This window comes from Kogia breviceps, chromosome 6 (assembly GCF_026419965.1).
Source record: "Kogia breviceps isolate mKogBre1 chromosome 6, mKogBre1 haplotype 1, whole genome shotgun sequence".
Classification (NCBI taxonomy): Eukaryota; Metazoa; Chordata; class Mammalia; order Artiodactyla; family Physeteridae; genus Kogia; species Kogia breviceps.
This window is the reverse complement of record NC_081315.1, coordinates 468083-479482: the sequence shown is the minus strand read 5'-3', so window position 1 is coordinate 479482 and position 11400 is coordinate 468083. Positions and strand designations below refer to the sequence as shown.

The window sequence follows — 11400 nt, the reverse complement described above, 5'->3', positions numbered from 1 at the left end:
GCAATTTACTGCTTTGTTTGTTATATACATTTGTTTGTTTTAGTTTTTAGATTCCGCATATACGTGATAGCACACAGACTCGGTCTTTCTCTGTCTGACTTATTTCACTAAGCCTGATACCCTCCAGATCCGTCCACATCGTTGCAAATGGCAGAATGTTTTAACGTTAAATACTTAAAAAAATGGAAAGGCAGCACAACCTTATCAAAAATCTTCTACCGAGATGTCTGAGCTTAAGGCCTGGATCTGCAAATTAAATTTTGTCCTGTTTTCAATCCCTGTGTTTACATCCTAGATATTAACATTTTCCTGAAACTAAATTTATTACAATGAAAAAGAATTTGCAGGCAGTAAAAGAAGCCTAGCGTTTAGAATATGACATTTTTTCCCCTTTAGCTTAGTTTTAAAAATTTGAAATCTATGCGTTTATGAAACGTATGCTATTTGGGTTTTGCAGGCACTGAATACAGGAAGAACAGTTTTAGAGGTAAAAGTGTGTGGATTGTGTGAGTTGGTCAAAACAGATGCAGGTGTGAGAGGTCAAGGGCAAGGCTGCTTCGGGAGAAATATAGGTGGCAATAAAGTGTAAAACGTCGCCGGCGGCTTAAAGTACGAACACCAAGTGAGTCCGCGCCACCAACACCATAAAAGGAGCATTTAAAGGAAGCCACACTTCTGCGGTCCGGAGGCAAACAGGCAAAGAGCAAGAGGAAACTGAAGGCAACCAGGACAGCCGAGGGCTGATCCCTTCCAGAAGTCCTCGCCTCTCAGTGGGAGCGATGCTTCCCCTTCTCACAAGAGAACACAGATCTCCCAGGATTCGCGGGAGAATTCCAGCAGAGAAGGTAGGTCGCAACGCCGTAGACTCTGGTTTACATTCACCTCTTGGTGTTCTCTGCTGAGTAAAGCAAGCTGTCCCTGCTTTTAGCCTCTGTTTGGACAAGGGGGTGGCACTTTCCTATCGTCTCTGCAGCAACCTGAGGTCTGGTTTTGCAGGACGCGTTAGGGCCTCCTGTACAGGCTTTGCAACCCCTCTGGCCCAAGCCCCCCCGGACCGCCCTCGCCCCGCCCGCGCGCCACGCCGCATCCTTCACCCTGCAAACCGGCCTTCACCTAACTTGTTCCCACGCAGCCGGCCGCGGGGGAAACGCACCCAAGCCCACCGGCAGGCCGACAGCCCTTTCGGTTCTGGGGTTCGGGGAAGGGCCGTGTCCCGGAGAGTGCCCCCCACTGAGGAACAGCGACGTACCCCGGTGAAGCCCGCCGTTTACAGCCACCGGGATCCACGGGAAGTTAGCGGGGTTGGGGGCGCGCTTTCCAGCCCGGGGCGGCCTTAGGCGTCGCCGGGGCTTTGCAGGTAGCGCTGGCGGGCCGAGGGCGAGTCCGCCCGTGGTCACCCGTCCCTTGCTGGCCCCCGGGCCCCGGGCAAGCAGCCTGCTCTGTGCCTCACCAAAGCTGCCCCGAGAGCAGCTCCGGGCGTTCTCAGGAGGACCAGGTGTCTCGGGACCCCCGTTATATATATTTTAGGACAGTTCACTTGGCAGTCGGATTCAGAGCCCCTGGCTCCCAACCCTGGCAGAGACCCTGTGTGTCCATCCCTTTCTGCACCCTGAGCGCCACGCCAGCCTCACGCCCCCGTCCGGGCCCCTCCCTTTCCCGTGCACGTACCCTCGGGCTCCGTCCCTGCCCACCCCCAGGGGTCTGGACGTGAATACGTCTCCCTCACCCGCACCCTCCGAAGTGGATCAGACAGAGACGGAAAAGGCAATCCTTCAAGGTTTTAGCATCTGAGTTGCAGATTTTGAGTGCATCCCATCATGGAGATGTTGTATGTCCGTCTTGCTTAAGGGCTCCGAGGTATCCCATAGTTAACGAGCCTTTGCAGGCTGGCCTGGGGAACCTATCACAGATGACTTAATGTTTTCGCGAAAATACATTTTTGGTAACTTTTTATTTGGATAAAGTATCAAACTTATGGAAAGGTTGCAGGAATGGTACAAGGAATTCCCATGGAGCTTTTCCTCAGATTGTTCACATTCTCCTCCACTGGTTCTGCGTGTGCGTGTGTGTGCGTGTGTAAACACACACACAGAAAATATTTTTTGAATTTTAATTAATTTACAACTTTTGGAACATAAATTATTAGCAAATTTGGGTCTGCTTAAATAGGTGATAAATAAGACACATTATTTTATGCTTTTTAATTTCCCTTAATTCCTAATATTTCCCCTGTAAAAAGGGCTCATTTCCAGAAAGAAAAATGTATTTAAGTCTTCACTTTCCTTTTAAATACTTTTATTAACTTCATATAATTGTGAGACTATAACTATATTTTCCCAAGGCCTGTGATACTCTCCAATAATAGGACTGTTATTGAATGAGCCCTATTCAGTACCTCGAGACACTGGAGCATCATTGAGTAAACAACAATTATTGTGATATGTATGGTAATACGCCAGGGATGGTAGAGGCCAGCCGGTAATGGCCTTTATTCCCGAGGTCACCACGGACTGGCCTGAGGACTAGTGGAGATAAATTCCAGCTGACTTACTCCTTGGATCCCCAAATAAGAGTTCAGTGTATGTATAGCTCTGCTAATACTGATTTAAACACTGTAATGCTCCTCTTTCCCTTGCTGTGAAGTTGCGTTCTTTTTAAAATCAGATCCTTATCTCCAACCAAACTCTGCATGTTACTTAGTTCACCAGAGATCTTAGATTAACATTATTAAAAGTTCACGTTCCAGAAAAATGTTTTGAAATTTCTACAATGAAATCACAGCATAATTTTCTTCATCAATATTAATACCCTCTTTAAAAATATCATTGAATTAATTTCACTAGAATAAAATATTCACAGATGTGTACTTAAGACAGAGTCCTGATGGTTCCAAGGACATATATACACACCAAAGTGTTCAACACAAATACTTAAAAACTAAGCTATCAGCAAAAAGAACAAGTCTTATTTCCCAGTTGTGAACTTAGATTTGCCCAATGGAACTTTATATGGCGCAGCCTGGCAATGGAGGGTGTCTGCTGAAATAGGTGCAAATTAGTGCTGGGTGTGTGAATGTTTTACTTCTGTATGTTATGATTCATTCCCTGAATGCTGCGTTTACTCCATGTTGCTTCTGGGTAAAGTAAATTAGAATAATATTATTGCATTTTAATGTAGGCCGTAACCCTCTTTTATCCTGAAGATTATGACACAAAAATGAATTACTAGAAATGAAATTGCTCTTATGAATTAAAATAGCCTTTCCCATATATAGACTTTTTAAAATGTCAAAAAAGGAAATATTTATTGTTACGACACATTATGTTGTGGAGAATATTTTTATAAAATCATCTTTGATATTTACAGAAGAACTACTTTAGATTCATATTGCATCTAACCCATGATGGCTTATTTCCTCTAAAAAAAGAAAAAGAAAAGAGTGCAACAGAAGAAAGCCTCAATCTATTTCGTTATGTATGCTAACAGTTAAATGAGGAAATGTAACAAAATGCAGACTTGAAAGGTTCAAAGAGCTCAGGGTATCAAAGACTACGGTTTCTATTCCAAAAGCACTTTTAAGGCAACCAACACTATGAGAAGCGCTTTGATAAGCAGGGGGTTTGCCCGGGCGGAAGGCAGGCGGCTCCACCAGGCTGCACAGGTCACTACAATCACGCGATATATGAACAAGGCGCTGAGTTCTGAGTACAGGTCATCAGCTATTCTTCTATATGAGAAATAGTCCCCCAAAGTCGCTCTTTGAGGCTTCTTTCTTTCCTTCTTTCTTCCTCTCTGAAGAGTTGAATATTGAGGTGAATACATTTTTGTCATGTTAAGTGGAAGGAACGCAGATGGTGACTTAGTCCCACGTTATTTCTGCTCCTGAGCTCACTGCCACGCCAGTGTGCCCTCAGAAGGTCCACACACGCTCCAAGGACTCAAGCCCAAAGACTAACAACTGGGTGTCTATTTGGCTAATCTATTCCCGATGCTTTGCCTAAAAAATTGGCATTGGCTTCCTCAACATCTTTCTTCTGGAACCATGGCTTTGAAGTTGTTCCTTGTTGATAAGCTTCCAGAAAATGACAGATTCCAGGAATGTCACTAGGAAAGTTTGGTGGGAGTTCCTCCCTTGATCGAGGTGTAAACACAAAACCAGGACAGTCTTTGAGTAATCTGGAAATATTGAAACGCAAATATTAATCATAAAACTTAAGACTGACGTAACTGTCTAGTCAAGAAAAGGTGACATAACTAAAGGAACGTTCCTGAGAATATGAATAAACCAGCCACCTTCAGTGTCACGGACAGGAAAAATCCTGCTGATGTTTATGTAAGCACCTTCACAGAAGAACGGCAAGGAATCCATGCACAATAACAGAAAGCCTACCAGATAATGTAGTTCACTCATATTAGGAAAAATAACTCTCACAGAGTCTTGTAAAGGTATCATCTATAATCTATAGAACAGTGCAATTCACAGCACTGGGGAAAAAACCCCCAAACAATGCAAAAGTCTAATAATAGCAAACAATACATGCAAATAATGTTACAAAACTGGAAGAGTTGAAAGAGATAAGACACTGTCTGTCAATTCATTCATTTTCTAAATATTACTGAGAAGTAAGCTTGGGCAAGAACTTGTGAAAAAAATTCTATATAAGATATATATCTATATATAAAACGTGAGAGTAACTTTGGGATCTCTCAGTAGAATTTTTATGAATTCTAGGTTAGTAGGACTAAAGTGGGATTTAGTTGTACATATCAACACTCTACTTACTATCTGATATTTGCAATATATTTTCTTCTTAAATTCTTAAGAATTCAATTTCATCTTAAATTCAGATGTTCTACAGGCCTTTATTATTTGCTGCATTTATCCAGGATGATGAACTCATTTGAAACGCTAATCATTTTGATTAAGTTACTGGCTCCTCTTCCCACTTGCTTCCCTAGCTTTCTGTCAAATGCAAACTTAATAAGCATCTCTTGATCTATTATTCAGGCCGTGGATGGAAACAGGCTCTAAACCAGCTTCTGCAGAAAATCTCTCCTCGTATCTCCCCATCCGCTCCCCAGTCGGCAATGAAAAGAGGGGCGATGCGGTGCGAGACTTCGGGGCCCTGACGCCCCTCTGTGTGCTGGGGAAACCGCCGGACAGAGATGCAGGGCTCGAGGGTCACAGACCTCAAGGAGAAGGTTTATCAGTTTACCAATAAATATGTAGTCTGCAAAATCATAAGACTAATGAAATGATGTCTTAGTCATGGATTTGTAAATACTTTGAGTACCTATTATTTTTAAGGCATAGTATTTGGTAATATATAATGAAAAATTACAGAATTCCACACAATTGAAAGTATAAGCTTCAAAGTCTCGTAGATGTAGGTTTGAATAACAGCAAAGAGGTCAGATTTCTAGCCTTTCAAGTGGGGATTAAAATAATACATGTCTCTTAAGACAGCTGTGAAGATTAAATAAATTGAACAAGATTAATTAAGCATCAATTAGATATCACATAACACCCGTCATATTGGTAACAATCGGTCTGATAATATCAGTCACTGGGAAATAGAAACCTTCAGACACCGTGGATTCTATTGGTATATATTGCCAATATATACCAATAGATTGGTGAAACCAATCTGGACAGCTAACTGATGCTTAGTAAAGCCGAAACTGGGTATAGCCCACGATCTGGGAATACCACTCGTAGGTATATTATCTAGACACATATGTATAAGAATATGTATCAAATCACGTTGTGTAATACTGGAAAACTGGCAATCCTCTAATTACCCATGGATAGAAGACAGACTGGCTTATTTATACTCTAGAATACATACTATGTCACATGCACATATGGGGACCTGCTAGATTTATGTCGCAGCAGCTTGTGAGAAACAGCTGTTAAACACGCTGGAATTCTGCAAGCCAGTTAAACCATCGGTAGCCTGAAACCTGCCACGGTGACAGTATTTACACCTTACAAACTGGTAAATGCTAGAAGTCAGGGAGTATCCACTTCACTCCGCAGGCTGGTTTACCAGCACACCGCTGCATTAGGAATACTGTAAATAAATGAACTAGACTTTTATGAACTGGATTTATGTTTCATCAAGAAAAAAATCTCAAAAACATAGTGTTGAGTGGATTCAAGGCAAGTTGCAAAAGAGTATGGGTGGAATCTGTTTTTCTCCGGTTTTCCTCTTCTATCCGGAGCATTCAGAAGTGGCTTGAAAGCGAATCGTTTGAATGTATGAAGAGCCTGGCTCCAGATCACACATCCGGTAAGCCCTGTGCTGTAGGACATGTCTTCTGCCTACAAATCCCATGCTTTTTCAAGAGACTTACAGATTTTTTGTTCATTAAATCATCTTTTTAAAAAGATCCAAATTTGTAAGAAAAACAGGTTGGAAAAATAAAACCATTTAGAAGAAAGCTTGGGTAAGATCCAAGAATAGTAGCCACAGTCCCAGGGCAGACGCTCACATGTGGAGGGAGGTTTCCTTTATCCCTCCTGACCGGACACGGTTTCCTGCAAGTGGTTGCATCAACTCTCCTAATTCGGTCATCGTCCTTATTCTCCTTGCTCGCTGGTGGAATTCAAGTCCTGCTTCTGTGTCTCTACAGGAGTTCCTGGTCAACTTTCCGGCCCGCACGGGGCACCTGCCAGTGTTGTCTTTAATGATCCTGCATCAGTGCACGCAACCCTCCGTTTAATCCACTGACCCCAAACTCAAACGATATTGAACCTAGTGTCTGTGCGTTCTCTGCACTTCAGTAAAAACAAACAAAAATGCGGGATATTGTCCCCTAGAAGAAAACTCCTCATGACATTTAAAAGAAAGGAATGTCTAATTGCCATTACATTCTAAATTACTGAGCAGAATTTGGAAGTGGAAGTTTGAAGGAAATGGATATTTTTGGTTGTGGCTATGCAGTCTGTGTCCTAAAGTTACATGTGCCTCATAAATACATCAAGGGAGTGAACCCTTCCTAATATCATTTTATTGGGAAATGCCATCCCTGAAGTCAATGCACTATCAATAAAGCAATAATTACCTTTCATATTTGTATAACTTCTCATAGAATCTCCGCTTGTCCTGAACTTAAGAAACACAGGGGGAGCTGAGGAGAGCACCTGCGGGTGTGTCCAGGGCGGGTGAGGAATGTGTCTGTGAAGACGCGGCCTCTGACTTAAGGTCTGATCGTGAGAAGGAGGAAGGCAGGGGATGACCCGGGAGAGAAAGGCAAAGCAAGCAGCCTCCATTCAGGAATCGGTCTGGCGGGTGTGATGCATAAAAACGAGGCCGGGTTGCAGGAGATCCGTGAAATAAGGAGGGAGTGGAAGAAACTCTGGTGGTAGAGGGTCTAGCGGGACTCTGGTCCGAGGAAACACGTGAGTCCGTGGTTGCACGTTTAATTCTCTTCTGGCTTGTAAGGCGGGGGGACGGATCTGGCCTGTGCTTCACGAAGAGAACATGGGTACCACATGGAGGGCAGCCTGGGGCGGAGGAGCCCTGCGTGCAGTGGTACGGTGGAGGGGAGGGGCCCTGCGTGCAGCGGCACGGGGGGCGGGGCGGAGGGGCCCTGCGTGCAGTGGCACGGGGGGCGGGGCGGAGGGGCCCTGCGTGCAGCGGCACGGGGGGCGGGGCGGAAGGACCCTGCGTGCAGTGGTCCGGGGGGCGGGGCGGAGGAGCCCTGCGTGCAGCGGTACGGTGGGGGGGAGGGGCCCTGCGTGCAGCGGTACGGGGGGCGGGGCGGAGGGGCCCTGCGTGCAGCGGCACGGGGGGCGGGGCGGAGGGGCCCTGCGTGCAGCGGCACGGGGGGCGGGGCGGAGGGGTCCTGCGTGCAGCGGCACGGGGGGCGGGGCGGAGGGGCCCTGCGTGCAGCGGCACGGGGGGCGGGGCGGAGGGGCCCTGCGTGCAGCACACTCATCTGCAGCGGGGGCGGGGCACGCACGGGGAAGGAGAGGGCATGCCCGGGGTGCTGGTCTCAGGAACCAGGTGCACTGCGGCCCTCTACCACCCAGTCAGGAGACGGATGGAGCTTGGCCGGTGGGAAGTGGGTGTCTTGAGGGGGGGCGGGAATCAGCTGTTCTAATAGGATCACGTTGGCTGAAATGGGCCAATTAGTCACCCGAGCAGAAATACAGGTCAGAACGTACGAGTCTAGCTCAGTGGAGAATCATGGGTCGGGCTGGAGATCAAAGTTCCCCTGAGGCTAACGAGCAGTTTTTTAAAAAAAGTTAAAGTGAGGATGATACAAGTTGTGGCTTTTCTTTTCCTTTAACATGATCTAAGCAAGAACAAGTTATGAAGAATGAAACAAACCAATAGACAAAAATGACGACTGCGTATGAATGCAAAGAACAGACTTAAGGCACATACCTGTAGGTGGTAGGGCTGACGTTGATCTTCCGGGGGACACTGCAGGACTCGAACTTGTTAGCCAAGGTGACATTATTTCCAAAAAGGCAGTAACGGGGCATCTTAACTCCGACAACTCCGGCGAAAACCGACCCAGAATGCAGTCCAATGCGCATCTGAAAGCAAGAGTAACGCAACGGTCCGGTCATGGGCGAGCACTGCCGCGACTGGGCGCCGGCTCCGCGCCTGTCGAAACCGCGGGGCTCCTTGCTCTCCCCGCACCCCGCCCTCCCTCCGAGCCTGCGGCCGATTCCCGCCCGCTCCCCGCCTCCCGCAAAAGCCCCTAGGCCGCATCAGCCCCGCCTCCTAACGCTGCTCACACAGAGCATCCTGTATCTCAACCGTCTTCCGTATCTGGATCGAAGCCCCCCACGAACGGACCACAGTCACCATGGTGACCACGGTGCCCGTGGACTGTCGAGGTGAACCTGCTCCGTCCACCGGTGCGGGAGAGCTGCCTTCCGGAGCCCAGAAGGTGTTTCCCAGCGCGGTCAGAGGGGGCCAAGAAGCCAGTGCTCAGGATGCAGAGCGCGGGTTTTTAGGTGCTCTGCTTTAAAAGGACTTTATGGCAAACACTACCTCACTACTCAACTGACCAAGTGCAGAAAGAGAATTGTAATATTTAAGCAGAAGATGACGGAGGAAGCGGAAAGCTGGCATTGCTGACGCCTGCGTCACGGTGACAACACACACGTCAGTCAAAAACATCTGGACCCGAGGAAAACCAGAGTTCCGACACATCCGGATATGCTGAGGGAAACGCTGAGGCATCCTGAAAGTTATCGATGATCTGGAGAGCAGTTAAGACAATGTTCTAAAGTGGGATCTTCTGGAAGCTCCACATACTGGCTGATCTTAGAGGAGGTACAGATTTTAAATTACTGCTGCAACAAGGCAAGTTAAAGGGGGGATGTTTTAAATGACAGTCAGATACCATGCACGTTACTTTCAGTTCTGTGTTTAGCTGACCATTTAAAACAAGTTTTATTAGATGAGCGTATTTGTACACAGAGGCCAAGTACTCAGTGACTTAGATGTACTTTAGAATCCAGAAGACTCCAGATCTCCCTAGTTTTACAGCTAATTTCAGATCTCTTCTAGAAACTTCTGAGAATCATTGGCTCATAACATGTCAAATCATGAATTCTGCAAAATTTTCAAACAAAAGCCCTACATCATGAATCAGGAAATTTGTATTAGAAACCAAAATTGTGCTAAGAGCTGGGCCTCTGACCTACAATATTATGTTAGTTTCAGGCGCACAGCACAGTTATTCAATACTTTATAGATTACACTCCCCGTAGAGTTGTTATAAAATAACTGTACTTGCTGTGCGGTCCGTTACATCCTCCTAACTTATTTATTTCACACCCAGTTGTCTGTACATCGAACCCTCACTCCCACGTTCCCCTCCCTCCACCCCCTTCCCTCTGGGACCGCTGTTTTTCTCTCTGCATCTGGTAGTCTGACTTTCTCTAAATCTCCACATTTCCCTTGTACTCTTTCCTCACCTAAAAAATGCAGGGTTGGATTATTGTTAAAGTTCCTTCTTCATCCAAGTTTTACTTTATGCAGAAAAACACAAATGTCTATTACATCTGGCTTTTTCCTCCTTAGGAGAAGATGGTTCTATATGTAAAACTATGACAATGAACAAGGTAAAAACATAAAATAAGGTGACAAAAGGCTATCTTCTGCTTATAAATATCAGGCAGAATTTTAGAAGTTTTTACTGGCTTTGGGCACTCTTCTGGTTAAATCAGTTTCTCTCTTTGTACCTAGTCATTCTAGCTTTTAATACAAGTTTATCGTGGCGTTTTACTGTTTCTATTGCATAATTAATATGGAAATGCGTCCTCCTGGTAAACATCCAAACAACGCAGACAAAGCCGGTGTCTCTTTGCTTCCTCCCCTGCCCCAGCCCCGAGTCTCACTCTCAAGCTCAAAGCTTCCTCATCCGGGAACTTTTCAAATTTACAAGCACGAAACTGGCCCCAAGTTTCACAGGCCCGTCACGCCCCCAGTGGAAACCTGCTGGGGAGGGTCCCCCCTGCACGCAGGTTCTGGGGCTGGGAGGGGGGCTCCCAGCGCCTGGGTCCGAGTTCTCCTTGCACCTGCTGACTCAGCCTGGCCCTGGTCTCCGGCACGAGATAGCGTCCAGCCCCGTCTTCCAAGCCTCAGCGGGTGGGCGTTAGTGAGGAAGTCGGCAGGAATAAGTGCGTAGACGGTTTGTACATATGACACGCTGGAGAAAACACAGAGTTTGAAAAGAAAAAAAGGAAATATTCCCTTTTCTTTCACTGTGATTCCATTCCGTGGGGCAGGAGGGTAAGAAACACATGACTCCAAATCCGGATCCGTGAGAGACTCGACTACTCTTGTCTAGCAGTGAACTGTGGATGCCTTTTCATAAGGTTGTTATAAAGATTTCAGATAAGATGATGTGTCAGTCACAGTCTGCTCCCTGTGATACATTAGTGCTTCTCTCTCTACTAAAACTACTCAGCACTTCTGTGTCTGTGATATTTCACGAGTAGCCCCTAAGGCTGTCAGAGATTTCCTAGGACTGCAGGTCAATACAAGGAAAAAGGTGGTTTAACATCTGACTTTACAGGTCAGTAAAGCTAAACTAGTATCACCCAGGTAATTATCTTTGAAACTAGCTGTAAATAATTCTTGCAATTGCAAAACTCTAAAAGTGTATTTCTACAAATATCAAAAATCATGCCACTAACCCCCCCCGCCCCAAACATACACATCTTAATTACAGAATCCATTATTGTGGAGATCACTGGTTTTATTATTAATCTGGATATTTTAAGCATTTACTTTGATGCTATGAGTTTCCTCACCAAAAAAAGACAAAGCAACAACAACAAAAAAACCCACATAATTCTCTTCTAAAAAAGTACAGAAACAAAGCATCTGGAAAAGTCAGATACTGTGAAGCTCTTAAAGCACAGTT

The 11400-nt window shown here is 45.7% G+C and overlaps 1 protein-coding gene across 7 annotated transcripts in view; it reads right to left on the bottom strand.

The window, feature by feature from the left end:
• Positions 1-1932: 1932 nt before the first annotated feature.
• GUCY1A1 (guanylate cyclase 1 soluble subunit alpha 1) overlaps positions 1933-11400 on the bottom strand; it is a 75898-nt gene continuing 66430 nt past the window's right edge. For all 7 annotated transcript variants that reach the window (XM_067035396.1, XM_067035395.1, XM_067035401.1 and 4 more), the window contains 2 exons: positions 8397-8551; positions 1933-4176 (listed from right to left, as the gene is read on the bottom strand). In XM_067035396.1, coding sequence (XP_066891497.1) covers positions 3998-4176; positions 8397-8551 — 334 coding nt within the window. In that variant the 3' untranslated portion in view covers positions 1933-3997. The remainder of the gene's footprint in view (positions 4177-8396; positions 8552-11400) is intronic.